Raw genomic sequence first — 27,660 nt, forward strand, 5'->3', positions numbered from 1 at the left:
CTTGTGTGTGTCAAAAGACGTAGATATTCAGTAATTGGGCCGGCACGCAAAGCAGTGACTTTAAGGTTTATTGCCGCTCTGTACTTCTCCCTACGTCAGCGTACCACTCCGTACAGCAGCGTTTTAAAAAGTCATACATTTTACTTTTTGAAACCGAGACCGATAATTTCCGATATTACATTTTAAAGCATTTATTGGGTGATATAATCAGCAGTCTGATATTATCGGACATCTCTACCGAAAAGTATCAAAATGCAATTTGGTACCGGTACTAAAGTATTGATATTGGTAACACTAATATAAAATATTAAAAAATCGCATGTGAAATCGTAACTTGGAGAGAAAAATCGCAATTAGGGTTTTTTTTATTCTCAAAACCGTGCAGCCCTATCTGCCTCCTTATATCAAACGGGGTTACCTCACACCCGTAGGTCAGCGTAACAGAAGACTAACGCGTTAAATTGCAGCACAGCAGACCGCGGACAACCTTGCCGAGATGGCAGATGTCAAACGCCGCCACGGTAGAAGCAGGTGGACATGTGTAGGTGATAAAGGTGTGATATCAAAACAAAGCATGACCCCATGTGGGTATAGCACTTAAGATACAAACAAGCTGTTCTCTCTGAATAATAACGAAAAATAGGACGTTTTGTTTCCACCATAAAGCATACTTGCCTCCGAATTCGGGACATTGATAGCTAGAATTCACTGAAATTCAAGTATTTATTATATATATATATATATATATATATATATATATACATATATATATATATATATATATATACATATATATATATATATATACATGTAAAATACATACATATATATACTGTACATACATACACATACACATATATATATACATATATATATACACACATTTATACTGTTTATATATATATATATACACATTTATACTGTTTATATATATATATAAATATATATGTATACACACATATATATATATATGTATACATATGTATATATATATATATACAATATATATATATATATATATATATATATGTATACACACACATATGTATATATATATATATGAAAGAAATACTTGAATTTCAGTGTTCATTTATTTAATTTATACATATACACACACATAAAATTCTGATCTACAAAATTTCAAGGCAGGATACCCCTTCGCCTTCGAGCTGTCCTGGATGAACTTAATTTTTTTTTCCAATTATTTTGGAACTTGCAAGCGTACTTCTTCGTCCTACTCGTCGTCGCCATGTCTCCTCTTTGTTCTTCTGCTTCGTCTCTGTTATGTTTTTGGACATTACTACTTGCCGTAGTTTTGAAGCAATGCATGATGGGAATCCGGACGTTGTGTGTCAGTGTATTAACGTGCCGGCTGGAATAAGCACACGCTGAGAAATAGCTCCGTGCCTGCCTACTTTATGGGTTATAGATAAACCTATGGATAACGTAGACATATATAATAGGGGAGAGAGGACGCTAAAGGCTTTGCCAATATTGTTGTCCGGGCGGAAATCGGGAGAATGCTTGCCCCAGGAGATTTTCGGGAGGGGCACTAAAATTTGGGAGTCTACCGGGAAAATCGGGAGGGTTGGCAAGTATGCCATAAAGTACCCGGAAATAAAAGGCTTGGATACGAAATATATGCACTGTTTAATCAACACTAACATTTCCAAAGAACATAATGCTGACTTTTGACTGATAAGCTTCACGAGTCGGTAAAATAAATATTAGAAAGTGTCCGGAGACAGCACAGAGACGCAGGAAGAAGCATATTGTTAGGTTAATGAAAAAGGACAGTTGAAGATATTTTCCAGATCATCTTTCAGCCTCACTGGAGAACCGAAGCAATCTTCAATTTAATTTAAAATTGGTGTGTATGTGATAATGCGTGTGTGTGTTTGCGCTCTCTCTTCTGAGCCTTCTTCACATATGGACCGTAAACAGGGTGATTACCAGACTGGGCTGGGCTCTGCCTGAACGCCACCCAGGGACTCTTTACATCATCAGCGCACAACTCATGCCCGGCTAAACACATAAATACACAACCGCAGCAATGCTCGGGCATACACACACAGGCGCCCGTGCACGCGCCGGAGGGTCTCCAGGTGACCATACGCGGGCCTGAGAGCGGATCTGGCTGCGCGCACATTTGGATTTAAACACACTGACAACACAATGAAATACAGCTTGGACTCACACACCTTGTGCACATTTATATGCGTTGCACTAACTTTGCATTGTAACACACACACACACACAAACACACACACACACACACACACACACACACATACACACACACACACACACAGTTTACTGGTCCCTGTGAGAGATATACAGCCATTTCATTGCATGCAGTCCAGAGCTGCCACCATGATATAGTGACTACAGAGCCTGTTAGGACAATATATGCTCCCAGCTGACACAAACCCGTCCACTGCGACACTAAACACACACACACACACACACACACACACACACACACACACACACACACACACACAAAAACTTTGTATACATAAGGTTTGGGTTTTACCTCCTGATACACTATCACTACAGTATTTGATCACATATTACATATCACAATGCAGCGAGAGTGATGATCAATACCGTGCTTCAGTCAATTTTCCTACGCCATACTTTTCCTAGTATTCGGATTTCCCCTATAAATCGCCAAACATGGCCGCAGAATGGAGTTCCCAAACATAGAATCTACTTCTTGGTGATTCTATTTTTTTGTTGTTGTTTGTTTTTATGAGTATGACTGCAAAATAATCCAACATAGGGCCAAAGAAAGTTCCGAGTGGCAGAATTTCGATCAAGACGATAAGAAAAAAAGATTACATTTAAAAGCGCCACCCAATTTTTTTCATAGCACAGTCTCTCATAAAACCAAAAACGGTTTTAAATATTAATGTATTGCCCCAAGTGGGGGAGTTCAAGTACCTAGGAGTATTGTTCACGAGTGGATTGTGAGATCGACATGCGGATCGGTGCGGCGTGTTCAGTAATGCGGACGCTGTATCAATCCGTTGTGGTTATGAACCTTAGAGATAGGGTGAGAAGCTCTGTCATCCGGGAGGAGGTCAGAGTAAAGCCGCTGCTCTTCCACATTGAGAGGAACCAGATGAGGTGGTTCGGGCATCTGCTCAGGATGCCACCCGAACGCCTCCCTCTGGACGTGTTTAGGGCATGTATGACCGGTAGGATGCCACGGGGAAGACCAAGGACACATTGGAAAGACTATGTCCCCTGGCTGGCCTGGGAAAACCTCGGGATCCCCCAGGAGGAGCTGGACGAAGTGGCTGGGGAGAGTGAAGTCTGGGCTTCTTTACTTAGGCTGCTGCCCCCGCGACTCGACTTCGGATAAGCAGAAGAAAATGGATGGATGTCTGCATTTAATTCATCATTTGTATTTATTTCACATTGTTTAATGCATGTAAATCTATAATTATTCGCTATAAAATGTGTCTGTGTTCATATCTGTGTGTCTAAAAGTGAAAAAAATTTATTCACTTTACATTACTTCTTATGGGGAAAAAAATGTTGTACGATTTGTACGATTTAATTTATGTCTGATTCAAAAAAGACCTCTGTTTTGGTACTGTTATATGAATTTAAAACAAATTCTGTACGTTGTAGAAGTAGGTAAAGATTCACGTAAAATCACACAGTTAAAATCAATTTTAATAATTGTGTTGCACCAACAACCACTTGGCGGAACTAACAAACTAGCTCTTGGTAGCGTTGCAAGTTTCCATGCCAACAAAGCAAACATGCCTGGTAGAAAGCACTCAAAAGTAAGACCCCACTTTTTCAAAAATGCGCCATTTCGGTGTTAAGTTACATTGTATGTATCATAAACATGCTTCTGATTAGCATTAGCGATTTTAACGTAGCGATTACAACACCTCCAAATGCAGTAATGAAAACTAGAACGAAGATGCTCGTGACAATCAAACAGCTGGTGTGCACTAAGTACAATACTTACAGTATAAATAATTTGTAGGATTTATAAAAAGACAAGACTGGCCCATTTAACTAGATGGCAAAGACTACTTCTTGACTACGGCAACACACCTAGGAAACACACACACATATATATATATATATATATATATATATATATATATATATATATATATATATATGTGTGTGTGTGGGAAAAATCACAAGACTACTTCATCTCTACAGAACTGTTTCATGAGGGGTTCCCTCAATCATCAGGAGATAGATATATGTGTATATATATATATATATATATATATATATATATATATATATACACATATATCTTCTACAACATATACAAACTGCTTGCCAGTCCAGCAACACGTTGTATGTGGCTTCCGCAGATACACGTACGAGATTGGAAGGCATACTGGGTGATACAGTTTACACTGAAGGTTGTGATATAAACAACTTTAACACTCTTACTAATACACGCAACACTGTGAACCCACACCAAACAAGAATGACAAACACATTTCGGGAGAACATCCTTACAGTAACACAACATAAATGGAACACAACAAATACCCAGAATCCTTTGCATCCAATTCACATTGTAGGAATTTTAAATAATTTATTTGTAAATTATGGTGGAAAATGGTCAACCATTCAAATCTCTCACTGATGGAAGGACGTTTTGGCTCAAAATCTCACGATACATGGCCCCATTCATTCTTTCCTTAACACGGATCAATCGTCCTGTCCCCTTAGCTGAAAAACAGCCCCAAAGCATGATGTTTCCACCCCCGTGCTTCACGGTAGGTATGGTGTTCTTAGGATGCAACTCAGTATTATTCTTCCTCCAAACACGTTGATTTTATACCAAAATGGATACATGGATGATACAGCAGAGGATTGGGAGAATGTCATGTGGTCAGATGAAACCAAAATAGAACTTTTTGGTTTAAACTCAACTCGTGTTTGGAGGAAGAAGAATACTGAGTTGCATCCCAAGAACACCACACCTACTGTGAAGCGTGGGGGTGGAAACATCATACTTTGGGGCTGTTTTTCTGCTAAGGGGACAGGACGATTGATCCGTATTAAGGAAAGAATGAATGGGGCCATGTATCGTGAGATTTTGAGCCAAAACTTCCTTCCATCAGTGACAGATTTGAATGGTTGACCAAATAATTATTTTCCACCATAATTTACAAATAAATTATTTAAAATTCCTACGATGTGAATTTCTGGATATTTTTTTCACATTCCGTCTTTCTCAGTTGAAGTGTACCTATGATGAAAATTACAGACCTCTGTCATAATTTTAAGTGGGAAAACGTGCACAATCGGTGGCTGACTAAATACTTTTTTGCCCCACTGTATGTATGCTATGCCATTGCTTACAAATTTGGTAAATTTAAATAACCAAAAATGTATATTTTGTTGTTTTCTTACTGTACCGAACCGTGACCTCTAAACCGAGGTACGTACCGAACCGAATTTTTTGTGTACCGTTACACCCCTAATATATAATATACTGTACATATATTATGTAAATATTACGTATATATGTTATATTTTTACATCGCTATATTTAGTCTATTTATACCTGCATTGTCCTTTCCATCCTTACACATTCCATCATTGTAACTGAGCTACTGTGTGGAACAATTTCCCTTGTGGATCATTAAAGTTTGTCTAAGTCTAAGTCTATTATCGACCGTGCTGATTTTTGCAAACCCACCAGATCAAGCTCAGGGCATTTGATAAGTCGTCAAGAATATAAGGAGGTATAAATAACGGTGCATGGCAGCAAAGTTGGGCAATTTTTCGTTCTCATTGTTTGCTAAGGGGGGGAGTAACAAGTAGACCGGGCTTCAGCACCTGTGATAAGGGACATTCTTTAGCCAGAGAGCTCTGATTCATGTCTTTGAGTAACTCCTTGAGGGCGTTTCTTACTGTAGAGTGGCTCCACTGCTCAGGTGGAAGGTCCTCCAGCTTAGGACAACTGCGGAGAGAGGGTGGGAGGATGGGGGGTGGGGGGTCAGAGGGAGGGAGACAGGAGTAATGAGAAACAATTCAGATGAAAAGCGGAGAGATAGGACGGATAGCACTGATCTTATCTGGAACTGAATTATAGCAGCCACAATTCAATGTCCTAAAATGATTTCATCTTCATTTAAATGTTCGGACCATTCCCCGATATCTGGCGTAATAGCGCCAATCTTTAATATGTGTGTGTGTGAGTGGGGGGGGGTGTTCTACAATCCCATCAACTCGCAACATTTGACTTTGAACGCTTTGTGCCAGAAACATTAAACGATAAAAACACACGCGCTTGCCACTAACAATTACTCCAAATTCATCTGAGAACCATTCCTTGTGCAAAACAACGAAATGAGTAAAAATTCCTCAAAAGTTAGCAATTAATTGCCTTTTAGTCAGCCAATTAGCGCACAAAAGTAATTAAAAAAAAATAAGAAGGCCTCAATTGTGTTACATTGGATTATTCCAATTGGGGAATATTTTAAGAAGAGAGAAGAAAAATACAGCATGGATGTGTTTGTGCCAGTGACAGTAAAAAATGGGATGATAACCATAGAGCCTGGCTATAGTATGATGTTGGATAAGCGCCCAGTACAATATGATTGAAGTAACAAAAGGAAGGGGCTCAGGAGGTAGAGCAGGTGCGAACCTCGCTCTTTCCAGCCCAGTTACTGCCGTTGCGCCTTTGGGCAAGACACTTGCCGCACCCTGCGTCCGGTGAATAAATGTTTAGTGATGCCTTCTCAGTGCAATATAGTGTATGAATCCAATTGTATTATTAAATAAAATTAAGGGTACACAAAAATATTGGACGGTTAATTATTAACAATGGCCTCATACCATTAAAGCAAATAACAGTAAAATTAAAATAAATAAAAAAAACTCCCCAATGAGGCAAAATTACCCATTATGTGATGTACATGAAGTGTGTTAGGATGAGCAAATCAAGCGCTCCTTTTATAGTCAAATTCTTTGTAAACAAACATGGTGTCGATCATATGGGGCAGACCTCGGCAAATTAAGGCCTGTGGGCCGCATGCGGCCTGTTAAGCTTTTCAGGCTGGCCCGCCGGACACTCCCAAAAAATTGTTTTAGATATTTAAGATGTAAAGTGTGTCTGCCATTATGATATGCAATTATGTTTTCTAATGAGTCTTTCAATGCTTGGAATCTGCATGATATACTCGTTACTTTGGTCATCTAATTACAAACCCCGTTTCCATATGAGTTGGGAAAATTGTGTTAGATGTAAATATAAACGGAATACAATGATTTTTCAAATCATTTTCAACCCATATTCAGTTGAATATGCTACAAAGACAACATAGTTGATGTTCAAACTGATAAACATGTTTTTTGTTTTTTTTTGCAAATAATCATTAACTTTAGAATTTGATGCCAGCAAAACGTGACAAATAAGTTGGGAAAGGTGGCAATACTGATTAAGTTGAGGAATGCTCATAAAACACTTATGGGAGTGCATTAGTGCCCAAGGCATGGGTAACTTGCTCATCTGTGAAGGCACCATTATTGCTGAAAGGTACATACAGGTTTTGGAAAAACATATGCTGTCATCTAAGCGCCGTCTTTTTCATGGACGTCCCTGCTTCTTTCAGCAAGACAATGCCAAGCCACGTGTTACGACAGTGTGGCTTCGAAATAAAAGAGTGCGGGTACTTTCCTGGCCCGCCTGCAGTCCAGACGTGTCTCCCATCGAAAATGTGTGGTGCATTATGAAGCATAAAATACGACAGCGGAGACCTTGGACTGTTGAACGACTGAAGCTCTACATAAAACAAGAATGGGAAAGAATTCCACTTTCAAAGCTTCAACAATTAGTTTTCTCAGTTCCCAAACGTTTATTGAGTGTTGTTCAAAGAAAAGGTGATGTAACACAGTGGTGAACATGCCCTTTCCCAACTACTTTGGCACGTGTTGCAGCCATGTAATTCTAAGTTAATTATTATTCGCCAAAAAAAAAACACCTAAATGGGAGACAGGTCTGGACTGCAGGCAGACCAGGAAAGTACCCACACTCTTTTTTTACGAAGCCACGCTGTTGTAACACAAGCTGAATGTGGCTTGGCATTGTCTTGCTGAAATAAACAGGGGCGTCCATGAAAAAGACGGCGCTTAGATGGCAGCATATGTTGTTCCAAAACCTGTATGTACCTTTCAGCATTAATGGTGCCTTCACAGATGTGTAAGTTACCCATGCCTTGGGCACTAATGCACCCCCAAACCATCACAAATGCTGGCTTTTGAACTTTGCGTCCATAACAGTCTGGATGGTTCGCTTCCCCTTTGGTCCGGATGACACGATGTCGAATATTTCCAAAAACTATTTGAAATGTGGACTCGTGAGACCACCGAACAATTTTCCACTTTGCATCAGTACGTCATAGATGATCTCAGGCCCAGAGAAGCTGGCGGCGTTTCTGGATGTTGTTGATAAATGGCTTTCACTTTGCATAGTAAAGCTTAAAATTGCACTTCCAAATGTAGCGACCAACTGTATTTAGTGACAGTGGTTTTCTGAAGTGGTCCTGAGCCCATGTGCTGATATCCTTTAGAGATTGATGTCGATTTTTGATACAGTGCCGTCTGAGGGATCGAAGGTCACGGTCATTCAAAGTTGGTTTCCGGCCATGCCGCTTACGTGGAGGGATTTCTCCAGATTCTCTGAACCTTTTGATGATATTATGGACCGTAGATGTTGAAATCCCTAAATTTCTTGCAATGAATAAGAAACGTTGTTTATAAACTGTTTGACTATTTGCTCACACAGTTGTGGACAAAGGGGTGTACCTCGCCCCATCCTTTCTTGTGAAAGACTGAGCATTTTTTGGGAAGCTGTTTTTATACCCAATCATGGCACCCACCTTTTCCCAATTAGCCTGCACACCTGTGGGATGTTCCAAATAGGTGTTTGATGAGCATTCCTCAACTTTATCAGTATTCTTTGCCACCTTTCCCAACTTCTTTGTCACGTGTTGCTGGCATCAAATTCTAAAGTTAATGATTATTTGCAAAAAAAAAAACTTTATCAGTTTGAACATCAAATATGTTGTCTTTGTAGCATATTCAACTGAATATGGGTTGAAAATGATTTGCAAATCATTGTATTCCGTTTATATTTACATCTAATACAATTTCCCAACTCATATATAAACGGGGTTTGTACCACGGCCAAGCCCGGAACCAATTAACAGCGATAAACACGAGTTTACTGTACAATTAGGATAAGGGAGGTTTAATGCTAATTATTTAGATGGATTAATTCTATTTTTAATCAATTGTGTACCAATTATTTCTGTCATTTAATCCATAAAAACAGCATTCTATTACATAATAGGACGTTGTATGGGACCGTATGACTGTGTTTAGTCAGAGTGTGTCAACAGAATCAGCTCCATGCAGCGTGAAGACGCCACATTGAAAGTATGTTCTTCTCCATTGCAATCATTTCAATTTAAAGCCACAATTGATGGCGTCGTCCCGCACGGTAGTTCCCAGTATGTGCAAACGCCAGTGGTGTGCACTCTGAGCTGGGTGCAGTATCAGCCTGAGCTGTAAAAAAAGAGAAGGGAGCACTCGTGCACCCCGACCCAACCTCCCTTCGAATGTTTCCTGCTGCAAGCGCCCCTCCAAGACAGACAGATTTCATTTGGTGCATCAAGCAGATGCATCTGGAGATTACTGCCTCTCTCTGCCTCCCCCTCTTTCATATTCTCTCTCTCTCTCCCTCCCCTGATTGTTCTGATTAGTTAATTACTTTATACAACACATCTGCTGGATTGATGCATGAATTATACATCAGCTGCATGTGGCCGCCATTATTTTCTGTTACGTCTACCTTCTAGTCGGCCTCGCCGGGTTCTGCCAAAACATTTAAGGCACTACTGGCAAGATATTTCCAGCAGTATATCGGCAGCAAGGCGGGGGAGAGAAGAGTGATAATAAAGGGCAGGCAAAAATTACAAGGATGACTACAAATAAGAGACACTACTTTGTTCCTACGCTTTGACCCCTTCGGTTTATAAAACTGTGCGGCTAATTAATGGATTGTTCTTAGCTGACGGCCATAATGCAAATATTTTCATAAAACACATGCAAAGACACCTAAATGGTGGGTTTTTCTGTATACTATGGCACCATCTTTTGGACAAGTTCTGTCTTCTAATCGTCCATAGCGTTTCTACTTGTTTGGATTCTTCAGTCATCACTCCAAGCAACGTTTGTAAGTTTTCCAATAAACCGTCCCATGTGAGATGCCTGTAGGAGTGTTATTATGCATATATGTACGTGCTATCGTAATGCAATGAAGTTAGCGTTGTTAGCATTAGCTAATATGCTAAAATGTTTACGAGCATCTGTGTTAGTATTATTAACTTACAGTGAGATTATTCTTCAGTTTTGCAAATTCCTCAGTAAATTCACCAAAACGTCACAGTAAAGTTATTGAGCCTGTTTAACTGATTGGAGAGCTAGCTTCCGCAGCTAGTGGGTCAGCTAGAAGGATTAGCTAACAATGTTTTTATGAGCCTCCCTGTTAGTATTATTAACTTACAATGGGATTCGTTTTGTATTGTGTCAGTTTCGTAAGTTCATCAAAACATCACAGAGGAGTTATTGAGTCTGTTTAGCTGTATGGAGAGCTAGCTTCCGCAGCTAGTGGGCCCATGACGACGACTTCTGTTTTCTTCGATCCGCCGTTTTACTGCCATGTGACAGGCACCGTTTGGAAACAATTAAAGTATGTAAATAAACATTTACAAAATATTTCTGTGTGAATAACTTATTTCACAACGTACATAAATGCAGCTTTTAGTTCTGTTTTGTTTGATCAACCGTTTTACTGCCGTGTGACAGGCACCGTTTGGAAACAATTAAAATATGTAAATAAACATTTACAAAATATTTCTGTGTAAATAACTAATTTCACAACATACATATCTGCAGTTTATAGTTAGGTGTGGCTAATATATGTTTTTTTTTCTTATTATTATTTAGGTAGTGTGGTTCATATACCGGTGGGAAGCTGTAGTGCAGAAAATACGGAAGTTGGTTTAGGGCTGCATGATGCATGATTTTGAAAAAAAATCAAAATAATTGTGATCTTTGCAATTGCGATTTGATTCTGGATTTTTATACATTCAATAAATATAAATGCATAAAACTACTTTCAGGAAACATGTTACTTTTAGACTGACATCCAACATATTCTTGTCTCAAATTGCCACACATTAGAACTAAATGGAATAATTTACTTTAAAATAATAGTTGGCTTTATGCAGACAGACCCAGAGCTTTTGTCTACATTGCGTTCCTAAACTGAAGAAATAATCAACAAAAACTAAACAGTTTTTATAATTTAATGTCATCACACTATATGATAATATTGCAAAAGTATATGAAATTGTACTGTACTGTAATTGAAAAGTACTAAATAAAAACAAAATCTTAAAATGGACTCTCATTTCTATAAGGAAAACATTTACTTATGTAAATATTGAACATCTTAATGTTGATGGGCTCATATTGCCCATTTGATTTGAAGGTGAAAGATTACTACAAAGCTACACATTTGGCTTTGTAGTCTTATTTTGTCCTCCTAGTTTGTGTTACTTTGCGGAACTTCTTACTAGTGGCGATGCTCTCTGTCCTTGTTTCCTGTGTGTGTCTTGCTTTGCACCCACCGATACAAGGATTGTGAATGACAGAAAAAAAAGAATTAACTGTGTTCAGTTAATTCCACTGTTAAAAAAAAAAAAGAGTGAGACCTCTTTCTGTTTATTAGACCATTTACGATCTGGCACCAGCATACTTGGCTAATATTTTAACTGTTCGCCACCAATCTGCGCTCATCTTTGCACATTTCTTTGGAACGGGGCGATCGTTCTTTTGCCGCATCCGTCACCAAGTTATGGAACTCACTCAGTCCTGAGTTGCCTAACAGCTTTTAAAATCTCAGTTAAAAACCTACTTGTTTACTCTTACCACAATTCCCCTTTTCCTCCTTTTTTTTACCTTGTTTGTCCTGAACAGCACCTTGTGCACCATTTTGACGGTGTTAGGTGGAGTGGTATGGAGAAAACTATGTAAATACTGCGTACTTGGAGACTTGTACTCCATTTTTTTTCCCGCACACTCTGCAGCAGGGGTCCCCAAACTACGGGCCGCAGGCTGGATCCGGCCCGTCAGCATCCAAAATCCGGCCCGCGGGAAGTCCCAAGTTAAAATATTTGAATTCAAATTGTATTTTAAATGTTTTTAAATCCGTCCTTTCTAATCCATTTTATACTGCTTGTTACTCTCTCATATTGTTTACAGTAACCTCGTTTGTGTGTGTATATATATATGTATATATATGTATATATATATATACATATATATATACACATATATATATATATACACACATATATATATACACACATATATACACACACATATATACATATATACACATATATATGTATATATATATATTTATATATATATATATATACAAATATATATGTATATATATACATAGATATATGTATATATATATATATATATATATATATATATATATATATATATATATATATATATATATATATATATATATATATATATATATATATACACACACAAACAAGGTTACTGTGGTTTATCCGTTATACATTGCTCAATACCGGGGTAGAATCGAATATACGTTAGGTCGGGAAAAAACACAGAGGCTAATTCATCACTACAAACCTGTTTTGCAGGTTTCCCTGCTTTTCAGGGGATTTTATTATATATTTTAATTTAAAATCCCCTGTTTCGCAGGTTACCCTGCTCTTCAGAAGATTTTATTATATACTGTATGCATCTATTTTCTACCGCTTATCCCTTTCGGGGTCGCGGGGGGTGCTGGAGCCTATGTTATTATAAAATCCCCTGAAGAGCAGGGAAACCTGCGAAACAGTTTTGTGGGGGTGAAATAGCCTCTGAGTTATTTCCTGACCTAACGTATACATATATATATATATATATATACATATATATATATATATATATATATATATATATATATATATATATATATATATATATATATATATATATATACATATATATATATATATATATATATGTATATATATATATATATATATGTATATGTAGCCCGGCCCCCGGCTAAATTTTTTTAACACAATGCAGCCCCCGAGTCAAAAAGTTTGGGGACCCCTGCCCTACTCTACAGAATTCTTAACGATTAATAAATTGTGCGCGGTGCTGACTTCTAAAAAGAAAGAAAAGGCCACAAACTGAAACAATAATGGAGGACACCTTCCTTATGTTCCCTTTCTGCGAGTGACCGTTCTTTGTCAGCCAATCAACGCACTGCACTGTGTCTAAAGCCCCGCCCCCTTAGGTACCCGCTGTAGTTAAGAAACATGCCGCATGTTGGCACTAATGATTGGATTAATTAATCACAGATTGGGTTGACGAGTGCATGGCACACAAGTGTGTGCGTGTGCGTGCGTGCGTGCGTGCATGCGTGCGTGCGTGCGTGCGAGTGTGTCTATAAATCTGCCAGTTGGTGATTTGGAAGCTTTACAAGTTAGAAGGTAACCGGAGAGTATTTAATGGTCAAGGCCAACATCTGCCCATAGGAAGACACCTTAGACACCTTAGACACACACACACACACACACACACACACACACACACACACACACACACACACACACACACACACACACACACACACACACACACACACAAACACACACACACACACACAAGCAGAGTGGGTTTTCCAGAACACTGCAGCAGCATCCAGAAAGCCTCAAGGGAGACGGAAGTGAACAAGAGGAGGAGGGAAGGGAGGATGGCTATCCATGCATTCAAGGCCAGCATGCTGCAAATAAACACAGCCTTCTGTATTCTGACTGGTGGACATGTTCATGTGCATCGAGCCTGTGTGTGTGTGTCCGGGTGTGTGTGTCTTTGTTGATGAAGGTGCATGGGGGAGAAAGGGAAGGAAGGCGTGTAGTACAGTAGACCTAAAAAAAAATATATATATAAAAAAAAAAGTATGAGCAGATCCCCAGAGAGCCTGCAGAAGACTGGGTTAGCGTGCGGTTGGCACGGGTTCAACACCAGCGCCACTTGGTTAATTTTCTGTGTGTGTGTGTGTGTGTGTGTGTGTGTGTGTGTGTGTGTGTGTGTGTGTGTGCTGTGCTGCTGCACATCTGCATGGATAGTATATACACTATGTGGACTAATGACACTGCAGGATGTAGCGCAGGCCTGGGCAATTATTTTGACTCGGGGGCCACAATTAGAGAAAAAAAGTGGGTCTGGGGGCCGGTATATCGATTTTTAAAAACATTTATACAAAACCTCACAATAATGTATGATTGAATGCTAAAAACGTTATGACAGACCGCCTTACAAAACATAATGGAATTTAATTTTTTTCTACGAACGATAAAACACTGAATATTGACAAAATATGAAAGTCACACTCCCTGTCGATGGACACATTTTACAATCAAGTGAAACGCAACAAAAATGCAACAAACAGTGAAATAGGAACGTGAAGGGTACAAAATAAACCCACCAACAATCTGATGTATCTGATATATCACTAAGCTTTAGAACTTGTGAAATGCTTCCCGCCCACACTGCTTGGTGCCTCGCCTAAGCTGCTGTGATGTACATGACCATTGTAATTAATTAGATTACCACAGTAACTAATTAGATAACCATAGTAACTGGTATATCATCCATAAGCACAGATTCCAACCATTGAAATACTTTGTATAGTTCAAGACTTAGGGACATTAGAAAACATCACTGCACATCATAATGGCAGCTACACTTTTTATTTAAAGATCTAAAAAAATTATTTGGGAATGTCCGGGGGCCAGATTGAAAAGCTTAATGGGCCGCATGTGGCCCCCGGGTCTTAGTTTGCCCAGGTCTGATCTAGCGGTATTGCATCTTGTTGGTGACGGTCGATTTTGTGTGAGACTTTATGGAAAACATTTTCCCTAAAATAGCCAAAGCAACTGGGTTTCTATTTTAAACCTGCAGTCCCCGCGAAAATACACAAAGTCGTCCTCCCCTCGTGTATTTCATTCACAGAAGTGAACACTGTCATTTGCTGAGACGGTTTCAAAGATCCATAAACTCCTTGTTTATGTATGTATTAAGGCTTAGAATTAAAGTCATGGAGGTAATCTGTTTTCATATATATAACTTACTGTATAAATAATCTAATATATTCATGATAACAGAGATTTATTATCAGTGTTGGTCTTACATCATTGTCCAATAAAAAGTTTGTCTGCAAATTACAAACCCCGTTTCCATATGAGTTGGGAAATTGTGTCGGATGTAAATATAAACGGAATACAATGATTTGCAAATCATTTTCAACCCATATTCAGTTGAATATGCTACAAAGACAACATATTTGATGTTCAAACTTTGCAAATAATCATTAACTTTAGAATTTGATGCCAGCAACACATGACAAAGAAGTTGGGAAAGGCGGCAATAAATACTGATAAAGTTGAGGAATGCTCATCAAACACTTATTTGGAACATCCCACAGGTGTGCAGGCTAATTGGGAACAGGTGGGTGCCAGTATTGGGTATAAAAACAGCTTCCCAAAAAAATGCTCAGTCTTCCACAAGAAAGGATGGGGCGAGGTACACCCCTTTGTCCACAACTGCGTGAGCAAATAGTCAAACAGTTTAAGAACAACGTTTCTCAAAGTGCAATTGCAAGAAATTTAGGGATTTCAACATCTACGGTCCATAATATCATCAAAAGGTTCAGAGAAAACGGAGAAATCACTCCACGTAAGCGGCATGGCCGGAAACCAACATTGAAGGACCGTGACCTTCGATCCCTCAGACGGCACTGTTACCGACATCAATCTCTAAAGGATATCACCACATGGGGTCAGGAACACTTCAGAAAACCACTGTTACTAAATACAGTTTGTATGCTAAAATCCAGGAATTAGCATTGTAAGAATTTTAAAGATTTTGTAAATTATGGTGGAAAATAAGTCAGCAGGCAATGAGGACCTTGTCTAACTCATTTTGAAATAATTATATACTCATGTAAATGGCAAATAATACATTGTTATTGTAAATCCTTTTTGCAAGAGGCTGCACGTACCGTATTTTTCGGATTATAAATCGCTCCGGAGTATACGTCACACCTGCCGAAAATGCATAATAAAAAAGGAAAAAAAACATATATGTCGCACTGGAGTATAAGTCGCGTTTTTGGGGGAAATGTATTTGATAAAATCCAACACCAAGAATAGACATTTGAAAGACAATTTAAAATAAATAAAGAATAGTGAACAACATGCTGAATAAGTGTACGTTATATGACGCATAAACAAACAACGGAGAAGGTGTTTGGTATGTTAACGTAACATATTATGGTAAGAGTCATTCAAATAACTATAACGTATAGAACATGCTATACGTTTACCAAACAATCTGTCACTTCTCCAATGAAATCTTCTTCCTTGATGTCGCTTCCAACCAACTCTGACAACTCCAAAGGTATGCCCCACTTCCTCTTGTCGTTTCCTGCTGCATATTTCACTACGTCCAGCTTGTAATCTGCAGTACATGATTTCCTTTTCGGTGCCAATTTTTATAAATTACCGCCAACGATGAAATTATCCATTTTAATAGCTACGGCAGTAGCATATAGCAGTTAGCATTCCATGACCCACAATGCACTTCTGCCATGACCCTCCTCCGCCGAATTCTTATTGGTTGACATGTATGTGACGATTGCTGACATTTTCTTTGTCTCTTCCGCAAATGGGATAAATAATATTATTTGATATTTTACGGAAATGTGTTAATAATTTCACACAAAAGCCGCTCCGGAGTATATGTCGCACCCCCGGCCAAACTATGAAAAAACTGAGACTTATAGTCCGAAAAATACGGTATATATCGCAACATAGATTTTAAAAAGAAGCACTGACCCTAACAATGTTTTTTTTTTTTACTCTTTGCCAACCTGAACACGCCAACAGCAGCTTTCATAACAACAACAAAACAGCACCTCCTCATTACGCACTAATGACAACTAGGCAAGCAGGGTTGGGTTTACGGACTATCTGAATTATTAGCGACAATATTACAGATATCACTTTTTGCGATAATTATGACAATTTGTTACTTTTCTTTATGTATTACTTACGTTTCATTTAATTTATATAAAGCAAGTATTTCAGTCTGTTCAATGTGAATGTCACAAAATTTCATTTTGATTCAGTTTGTTTATTTTACAAAAATGTGCATGTTTTCTTTTTTTTTAAGTACCAGTTCAGGCACTGTTTTTTTTCCAGTATCAAGTTGTTACTAGTATCAGTTAAAATGTAAATAAAACCCATTCCTAGAAGGGATCAGTGTTGCCAACTTAGCGACTCTGTCATTTTATTTAGAGAGTAATCAGACTAGGGTTGCACATAGGGCTGGGCGATATATCGATATACTCGATAAATCGCGGGGTTGTCTCTGCGCAATATAGAATATGACTATATCGTGATATTCGAGTAAACGTTCTCACGCAGTTGCTTTTAGCTGCTGGCATTACACTACAGGCTCTTCTCACACTTTCTTGCCTCTGCTTCTCACAGACAGCAAGCGCACCTTCTTACATACGTCACATACGTATACGCCCTCGCGGAGCAAAGAGGTAGTGGCATGGGTAACGTTAGCTGTGGTGCGAGTGGTAACACGAGAGAAAGAAGGTGCGAATCTGGTAACAAATGAAGGAATAATTAATTCCCAAGAAAAACTGGTCTGGGGATGGTTCGGCCTAAAGTGGGAATATGTTGAACAGACAACCGTAATTTGTCAAGTGTGGGGCAAAAGTGTTGCTACAAAAAGTAGCTTTACTGCTAATAAGTAGCATAATTTGAAAAGTCACCTGCTAGAGAATGAAGAGTGTTTACTCTGCATGGCAACATGTCCATTCAGTGCCACACCAACAAAATGCCGAGGCAACCATTTCCACATTAACACCGTAAGAAAAAAATAGTCAACAACATAAGGACATAACGTCCGCAGTAACCTAACACATAGCAATTTGATTTCCTATCATGCAGCTCATTTTTATTTGACACCTATTAAAATATATTGTGTGACATCATGCACAAAAGTGCACTTTATTTGTTTTAAACTATTGTAGTGGAGTTCTGTACAAAAAGTGCACTTTAATTTAATGTTTTGATATGTCACCTTGTTTTGAAATGTCTTTGACAATCTTGAACTTTCGGTTTTGAAATGACATGATTGTTTGTGCCACTGCCTAATAACTGTTTAATTAATACAATTTTGGTCAATTGACTTAGTTGTGATTTCCCTCTCTGCATGAAAGTTTAAAATGAGCATATGTTCATGCAGTATGAACAAGAATGTTTTAATATAGACCCATAGAATCATCACACTTCTGTGATTATATGTATCAAGTGTTCATTCAAGGCTAAGGCAAAATATTGAGATATATATTGTGTATTGTGACATGGCCTAAAAATATTGAGATATTAATAAAAGGCCACATCGCCCAGCCCTAATTGCACATTTAATCGAATTTTAATCACAGTCACAATTTTGTCTGTCACAATTAAATGAAGGTGACTGTCGGTGATATTAACATTTAAAGAGCAGACTGTGTTGCATATCAAATCAATCAACTTTTACAAGCCACTGTTATTAAATGGCAACAGGTGTGTACGCCTGTACGACACGCTGCTCTGCCTGTCTCCTTGGACTAACGGCTAGCCATCGTGCTGAATAGAGCCAGGAGATACTTTTTCTCACCGGTACGTGGAAAGAGTTCAAGGAGGGGCGTCGAGTTGAACGGGGCTGTTTAGTTACTTTGACCTTGAAAAACCATCAAAAATTGATAAATAGAGCAAAATGAATCACGTTATGAGAAAATGAATAAATAATAATACTGATAATGAACAAAAACATTTGTCTTTGACTGTGCTGTGACTTTTGAGCACAGGAAGTAACCAAACATATTAGTAATTGTTGGGATGTGATATGAGGAAGGGCTAAGAGTAATCAACCTTTTCTTCTTCCTACTCCCTTTCAGATATGTTAAAACTGTAAACAATATGAATGTTCAAACTCCTCATGCTACTAAATATAGGGCCCAAAAGGGTACTGTACATGATTTCGCAATGCATTGTGGGGACTGGGTATCCATTGTTTTTAGTCAAAGTTTTTGATTACATGGCTGTATTCAACCAGCGGTATTGTGGGAGAGAGCAACAAACTGAAATAAAATGGATTGTACAAAAAAAAAAAAAAAAAAAATCAAGGGACTGCACCGAAACAATCTAGACGCGCTTTCCACCTAAAACATAAGTCAAATTGGTGGAATTGATCCATATGAGGACATCAGTTACACACAATTTGAGCAACGTGTCTTGTATCTTTGTCATCAACAGAGTTTTATACAGGAAAATATTTGGGAATGCCAAGTTGCTAAAGGATGACGGGCAAACTAACTTTGGGTGTGTTTGGATGTTTTAAAGGGGAACATTATCACAATTTCAAAAAGGGTTAAAAACAATAAAAATCTGTTCCCAGTGGCTTGTTGTATTTTTTTATTTTGTTTTCAAAATATTACCGGTCCCGGAATATCCCCAAAAAAAGCTTTAAAGTGCCTTTTTTTCGCTCTCTGCGAAGACACTGTTCATTTTCCTGTGACGTCATTCAGTGCTGCCAATACAAACCAACAATGGCGAATACCACAGCAAGATATAGTGACATTAGCTCGGATTCAGACTCGGATTTCAGCGGCTTAAGCGATTCAACAGATTATTCATGTATTGAAACGGATGGTTGGAGTATGAAAGTATTGAAGAAGAAACTGAAGCTATTGAGCGAATAACTATTGACGCTATTCATAGCCATAGCATGGCCGAATAGCTGCGTTAGCATCGCCGGTAAAATATGCGGACCAAACGATCAGGACTTTCGCATCTTGTGACACTGGAGCAACTTAAATCCTTCGATTGGTGAGTGTTTTTTTCGCATTAAATGTGGGTGGAAGGATACAAAATATAGTTGCAAATGCATCTGCAGGTTATCCATACATCTCTGTGCCATGTCTGCTATAGCACCGCCGGTAAATAGCATGTTAGCATCGATTAGCGTAGCATGTTAGCATCGATTAGCTGGCAGTCACGCCGCAACCAAATATGTCTGTTTAGCACATAAGTCAACAACATCAACAAAACTCACCTTTGTGATTTCGTTGACTTTATCGTTGCAAATGCATCTGCAGGTTATCCATACATCTCTGTGCCATGTCTGTCATCGCCGGTAAAATGTGCAGACACTTTGGCACATTCAATGGGGGTCTGGCAGCAGACACTTTCGCATCTTCGGGCCAGTGGTGCAGCTTGAATCCCTCCCTGTTAGTGTTGTTACACCCTCCCACAACACACCGATGAGGCATGATGTCTCCAAGGTTCCAAAAAATAGTCGAAAAAACGGAAAATAACAGAGCTGAGACCCGGTGTTTGCAATGTGTTGAAAATGAAAATGGCGGCTGTATTACCTCGGTGACGTCACGTTCTGACGTCATCGCCACAGAGCGATAAACAGAAAGGCGTTTAAGTCGCCAAAATTCACCCATTTAGAGTTCGGAAATCGGTTAAAAGAATATATGGTCTTTTTTCTGCGCCATCAAGGTATATATTGACGCTTACATAGGTCTGCTGATAATGTTCCCCTTTAAGCTGACTTTTGGGATCGCATATATTTACTATTTAGAATGCATTAAAAAAATACACCCGTCATCATGTCTTTCATAAAGATTGTGAACAATCATCATGTCTTTCATAACCAATTATGAAAATTGTGGCGATGACATCATTGACCACCCCCGCCTCCACCCTATCAGCACCACAAACAGATTGACAGTCCTGTGGGACATACATGCTTCTGATTGGACAGCGATGAGTGCTACTAACGTGCGTTTGTGCAATGCACTTGTGAATGAAATAAGAAGGTACTTGAGATCAGGACGCATGAATATTTATCATCTCCATGTGTGTGAGTATATGTGTGTGTGTATGTGTGTGTGTGTGTGTGTGTGTGTGTGTGTGTGTGTGTGTGTGTGTGTGTGTGTGTGTGTGTGTGTGTGTGCAATTCCAACCTGTGCAGCTGGATCTTGAGCGTGACCACGTGGTAGACTTCCTGCAGCATGTCGGCCACCGTGGCGTCCGGCGCGTCCGTCACGTATGACAAGGGGATGGGGTTCCACTTGCCCACCTGAATCATTCCTGGTGGGATGGACCAGCAGTGAGGAGCTGACACGTTTAAATCATTTGTACATACCCCGTTTCCATATGAGTTGAGAAATTGTGTAGATGTAAATATAAACGGAATACAATGATTTGCAAATCATTTTCAACCCATATTCAGTTGAATATGCTACAAAGACAACATATTTGATGTTCAAACTGATAAACTTTTTTTTTTGCAAATAATCATTAACTTTAGAATTTGATGCCAGCAACACGTGACAAAGAAGTTGGGAAAGGTGGCAACAAATACTGATAAAGTTGAGGAATGCTCATCAAATACTTATTTGGACCTCCCACAGGTGTGCAGGCTAATTGGGAACAGGTGGGTGCCATGATTGGGTAGAAAAACAGCTTCCCAAAAAAATGCTCAGTCTTCCACAAGAAAGGATGGGGCGAGGTACACCCCTTTGTCCACAACTGCGTTTAAGAACAACGTTTCTCAAAGTGCAATTGCAAGAAATTTATGGATTTCAACATCTACAGTACGGTCCATAATATCATCAAAAAGTTCAGAAAATCTGAAGAAATCACTCCACGTAAGCGGCATGACCGGAAACCAACATTGAATGACCATGACATTCGATCCCTCAAACGGCACTGTATCAAAAAAGGACATCAATCTCTAAAGGATATCACCAAATGGGCTCAGAAAGACTTCAGAAAACCACTGTCACTAAATACAGTTGGTCGCTACATCTGTAAGTGCAAGTCAAAGCTCTACTATGCAAAGCGAAAGTCATTTATCAACAACATCCAGAAACGCAGCTGGCTTCTCTGGGCCAGAGATCATCTAAGATGGACTGATGCAAAGTGGAAAAGTGTTCTGTGGTCTGATGAGTCCACATTTCAAATTGTTTTTGGAAATATTCGACATCGTGTCATCCGGACCAAAAGGTAGCGAACCATCCAGACTGTTATGGACGCAAAGTTCAAAAGCCAGCATCTGTGATGGTATGGGGGTGCGTTAGTGCCCAAGGCATGGGTAATTTACACATCTGTGAAGGCACCATTAATGCTGAAAGGTACATACAGGTTTTAGAACAACATATGCTGCACTCCAAGCGCCGTCTTTTTAATTACAACAGCGTGGCTTTGTAAAAAAAGTGTGCGGGTACTTTCCTGGCCCGCCTGCAGTCCAGACCTGTCTCCCATCGAAAATGTGTGGCGCATTATGAAGCATAAAATACGACAGCGGAGACCCCGGACTGTTGAACGACTGAAGCTCGACAAAAAACAAGAATGGGAAAGAATTCCACTTTCAAAGCTTCAACAATTTGTTTCCTCAGTTCCCAAATGCTTATTGAATGTTGTTGAAGGAAAAGGTGTAGTAACATATTGGTGAACATGCCCTTTCTCAACTACTTTGGCACATGTTGCAGCCATGAAATTCTAAGTTAATTATCATTTGCAAAAATAAAAAATAAAGTTTATGAGTTTGAGCATCAAATATCTTGTCTTTGTAGTGCATTAAATTGAATATGGGTTGAAAAGCATTTGCAAATCATTCTATTCCGTGTATATTTACATCTAACACAATTTCCCAACTCATATGGAAACGGGTTTTGTAAAATATTACAACAAAAATGCACAATATGAAAGTCTCCTTGTGAACAATTGATAAAAGAATGTGTGTGTGTGGTGTTGATGCCACAATGTGTTAGCCTGGCTTCAGACCAGCTGCTGAGTGCCTCGCCCGCAGAAGGCGTGATTGAAGAAAGGCGACAACAGCGGCGCTTACCTTTGGCCTGAGCGGCCGAGCTGTGGGAGTAGCCCAGCGACAGCAGCGCCATCTCGATGAGCTGATTGAAGAGCATGTCCTTGCGCACCAGCACGAACTCCGCGTGCTCCTCTTTGCTGTCAAAATCCATAGGATTCTCGTAGTGCTCCACCACGCAGAAGACCGGCAGCATGTTGCCTGAGAGACACACGGCAAACGTCATTGGTGAGACGAGCGAAGGCCGTGTCACCGTCGTTAAAATAAAACAACAAAAAAACACATTGTTCTTCTTTTACGGGCCGATTTCCATCTGACCTGTGGACTATTTGTGTGCCATGACAAAGTGGCCGAGTGAGTTCAAACCCCGGCCGAGTCATACCAATGACTATAAAAATGGGACCCATTACCCCAATGCTTGGCACTCAGCATCAAGGGTTGGAATTGGGGGGTAAATCACCAAAAATGATTCCCGGGCGTGGCCACCGCTGCTGCTCAATGCTCCCCTCACCTCCCAGGGGGGTGATCAAGGGGGTGGGTCAAATGCAGAGGACAAATAACACCAAACCTAGTGTGTGTGTGACAATCATTGGTACTTTAACTTAACTTAGATACACTTTGGGAGCACAATATACACTTGTATTAATATTATACTTACTTATATTTTCTTTTTAATCTGTCATTTTTAAAAGTCTTACATATTTTTACCTCATAAGGCCTTTTCAATACGTATTACATTATGCAATTTATGTATTATTTATCCCATATCCTGTTGTTCTGTCAATTTACTCCGTTATTTATGTATTATTCCTTTTTCCTTCTGACACGTGCTAAATAAAAGTCTAAATAGGGCTCGCAAAACAAAGATGAGTGTTGATGAATCACATTGCGTGTGCTAAATAATTATATTTGCGTTGTTCTCCTCCCAGTGTTGTGGGCATTTTGATGATCAGCATATATTTTGCATATTAATGAAGATGGACTGCCCGCCTTAATCCGCCGATTTAAGAGATGCAATCTACTTTACAATCCACTCAGATTTGCTTGTGCTATCAGGTTTGCACATGTTTTAGTACATGCAAACCTGTAGTAAATCAGGCCCTATGTCAGGGGTCGGGAACCTTTTTGGCTGAGAGAGCCAAGAAGCCAAATATTTTAAAATGTATTTCCGTAAGAGCCGTATAATCTTTTTTTAACCCTGAACACAACTAAATGCGTGCATTTTTAAGTAAGACTAACATTTTTAGAGTATGATAGGTCTCTTATTCTTTGAGATAACATTATTATTCTGAAGCTAACTGTGGAGGGGCGTGGCTTGCGGGCCTGCAGCGAAGCGGGGTGTTGCCAGGACCGGCCTCGAAATCAGCGACAGGTGCGTAGATGGCCCACCTGGGCCTTGTTACCTAACCACCTGTCGCTATGTTATAAGCAGCAGCCAGGAGGAGAGACGGGGTTGGTGCTAGAGCCAGAGCCCGAGCGCGAACGAAAGAGAAAAAGACAATTGCTGGAAAGCAACTGAGAGATTTATTGAAAAATGAAACAATACTGTAACTCTGAAACAGGGTCTCATGTCGGTTCTTGGTGGCCTGAAGAACCCCCAGGAGGGCAAGCCCCACACTAACTAATAATAAATAAATAACTTCTTACCATCAACGCAACTTCTTGAACAGGTGCGGTAGAAAACGGATGGATGGATTAAAAATGCACGAGGATGTTTTATATTTTGAACATCATTTTTAACACTGACTACAAGTGGAATTATTCATTATTTATCGTGTTAAGCAGAGTCAGCTCAAATTTACCTGAGAGCCGGATGCAGTCATCAAAAGAGCCACATCTGGCTCCCGAGCTAAAGGTTCCCTACCCCTGCCCTATGTAATATGGCGCATATAATGCAATATTCAATGCTAAATTTAAAATGTATTTTGAAATATGAGTCGCATATACAGTATGGGGCGGTATAGCCCGGTTGGTAGAGTGGCCGTGCCAGCAACCTGGGGGTTCCAGGTTCGATGCCCGCTTCCGCCATCGTAGTCGCTGCCGTTGTGTCCTTGGGCAAGACACGTTACCCTAAATGTAACTTAGATATTGGGTTTCAATTTGTAAAGTACTTTGAGTCACTAAAGTAGGGGTAGAGAACTTATGGCTCGCTAGCCAGATGTGGCTCTTTTGATGACTGCATCTGGCTCTCGGATAAATCTGAGTAGACATTGCTTAACATGATAAGTAATGAATAATTCCACTTGTAATAAGTGTTTAAAATAATGTTCAAAACATAAAACATTCTCATGCATTTTTAGTCCATCCATCCGTTTACTACCGCATCTGTTCAAGAAGTTGCGTTAGTTAAGAAGTTATTTATTTATTATTGGTTAGTGTGGGGCTTGTCCTCCTAGGGGTTCTTCAGACCACCAAGCACCGACATGAGAGCCCGTTTCAGGGTTACACTATTGTTTTTTTTTTCAATAAGTCTCTCAGTTGCTTTCCAGCAATTGTATTTTTCTCTTTCGTTCTCGCTCGCGCTCTGGCTCCAGCCCCAACCCCGTCTCTCCTCCTGGCTGCTGCTTATAACAGAGCGACAGGTGATTAGATAACAAGGCTCAGGTGGACTATCTACGCAGCTTTCGCTGATTTTGAGGCCGGTCCTGGAACACCCCATTTTGCTGCAGGCCCGCGGGCCACGCCCCCTTCACATTTAGCTTCAGAATAACAATGTTATTACAAAAAATAAGAGACCTATTATACTCTAGAAATGTTGGTCTTACTTAAAAATGCACACGTTTAGTTGTGTTCAGTGTTAAAAAAAATATTATATGGCTCTTACGGAAATACATTTTAAAATATTTGGCTCACAGTCAAAAAGGTTCCCGACCCCTGCACTAAAGAAAAGCGCTATATGAATATAATTCACTTCACTTATTTACACTAGATGACATAATTAATTGGACATACTGAGTCAAAAAACAATGTACAGTAATTCACATGATCAATTTCAAGACATTACTATTGTACAAAAAGTGGATGAAGTTCCCTGCCTGTTAAAAGTAAGGCCAAAGCCCACTACTTCTTTATTGTACTGCCTTGCTCACTACTAACCACCCACAACGAGGTAACAGTTCAGCGACACTTTGCAAAGCGGACGTGAAAAAGTTAAAAATATTACAGACGTTAAAAAAATGTATGCTATAAAACCCATCCCTAATTCATACATAGTAGAAATAATCAAGGTGACATAGTAAGCAACAAAGCCCCTACATTTGGGTGTATTGGTCCATCATGGGGGATGAAAGAATCCTATTTTTTTTTTATTACGTGGCAGAATAAATAGTTTATTGTGACTAAAATTTTAAAAACCGTAAATACAACACCTAGTCTCTTACATGAATGAGATGAATAATATTTGAGATTTTACGGTAATTGAGTTTGAGTTTATTTCGAGCATGCAAGCATACAACATGATACATCACAATTTCAGGTTTCTCTTTTCAACATGTTCGAAAAGGAGTAGGAAGAAGCAGAGCTTATTTAATCCTACCCCTTTTCTTTTACATAACAGTTGCTAAAACTTTTGTTCACTTCCTGTTCTCAATTCATTCACAATACGCTCCATAAGTAATCACAATAAAAAATAAATAAATAAATAATAATTGGTGAGGTAAGTTATATTTCATATGATGAGGTAAGTAAGATTATTTTGAGAATGAATGGATGGATGAAATACATTCAGAATGTTTATCATGGTTCTTCGTCTTTGTACTTTGTAAACACTTTTAAGTTTGAAGAGTTTCTTGAAGTTGATCATATTAATACATTGTTTGTTTGCTTTGCTTAATCCATTCCATAATTTAATTCCACATATAGATATACTGAAGCTCTTAAGTGTTGTACGTGCGTACAAATGTTTCAAATTAATAACCCCGTTTCCATATGAGTTGGGAAATTGTGCTAGATGTAAATATAAACGGAATACTATGATTTGCAAATCATTTTTAACCCATATTCAGTTGAATATGCTACAAAGACAACATATTTGATGTTCAAACTGATAAACATTTTTTTTTTTGCAAATAATCATTAACTTTAGAATTTGATGCCAGCAACACGTGACAAAGAAGTTGGGAAAGGTGGCAATAAATACTGATAAAGTTGAGGAATGCTCATCAAACACTTATTTGGAACATCCCACAGGTGTGCAGGCTAATTGGGAACAGGTGGGTGCCATGATTGGGTATAAAAACAGCTTCCCAAAAAATGCTCAGTCTTTCACAAGAAAGGATGGGGTGAGGTACACCCCTTTGTCCACAACTGCGTGAGCAAATAGTCAAACAGTTTAAGAACAACGTTTCTCAAAGTGCAATTGCAAGAAATTTAGGGGTTTCAACATCTACGGTCCATAATATCATCAAAAGGTTCAGAGAATCTGGAGAAATCACTCCACGTAAGCGGCAGTAACATTGGTGACCTTCGATCCCTCAGACGGCACTGTATCAAAAACCGACATCAATCTTTAAAAGATATCACCACATGGGCTCAGGAACACTTCAAAAAACCACTGTCACTAAATACAGTCACAACATCTGTAAG

General features: G+C 39.1%; 1 protein-coding gene across 7 annotated transcripts in view; it reads right to left on the bottom strand.

Annotated features, from left to right (window-relative positions):
- Positions 1-27,660, bottom strand: part of satb1b (SATB homeobox 1b) — a 210,205-nt gene that overhangs the window by 104,359 nt on the left and 78,186 nt on the right. For 5 of the 7 annotated variants that reach the window (XM_061915459.1, XM_061915464.1, XM_061915463.1 and 2 more), the window contains exons 3-5: positions 23,101-23,277; positions 21,212-21,338; positions 5,839-5,962 (exon numbers count right to left, since the gene is read on the bottom strand). In XM_061915459.1, the coding sequence (XP_061771443.1) occupies positions 5,839-5,962; positions 21,212-21,338; positions 23,101-23,277 (428 nt within the window). The remainder of the gene's footprint in view (positions 1-5,838; positions 5,963-21,211; positions 21,339-23,100; positions 23,278-27,660) is intronic. The other 2 variants (XM_061915462.1, XM_061915461.1) reach the window with 1 other exon arrangement.

This window comes from Nerophis ophidion, linkage group LG11 (assembly GCF_033978795.1).
Source record: "Nerophis ophidion isolate RoL-2023_Sa linkage group LG11, RoL_Noph_v1.0, whole genome shotgun sequence".
In the NCBI taxonomy this organism is placed as follows: domain Eukaryota; kingdom Metazoa; phylum Chordata; class Actinopteri; order Syngnathiformes; family Syngnathidae; genus Nerophis; species Nerophis ophidion.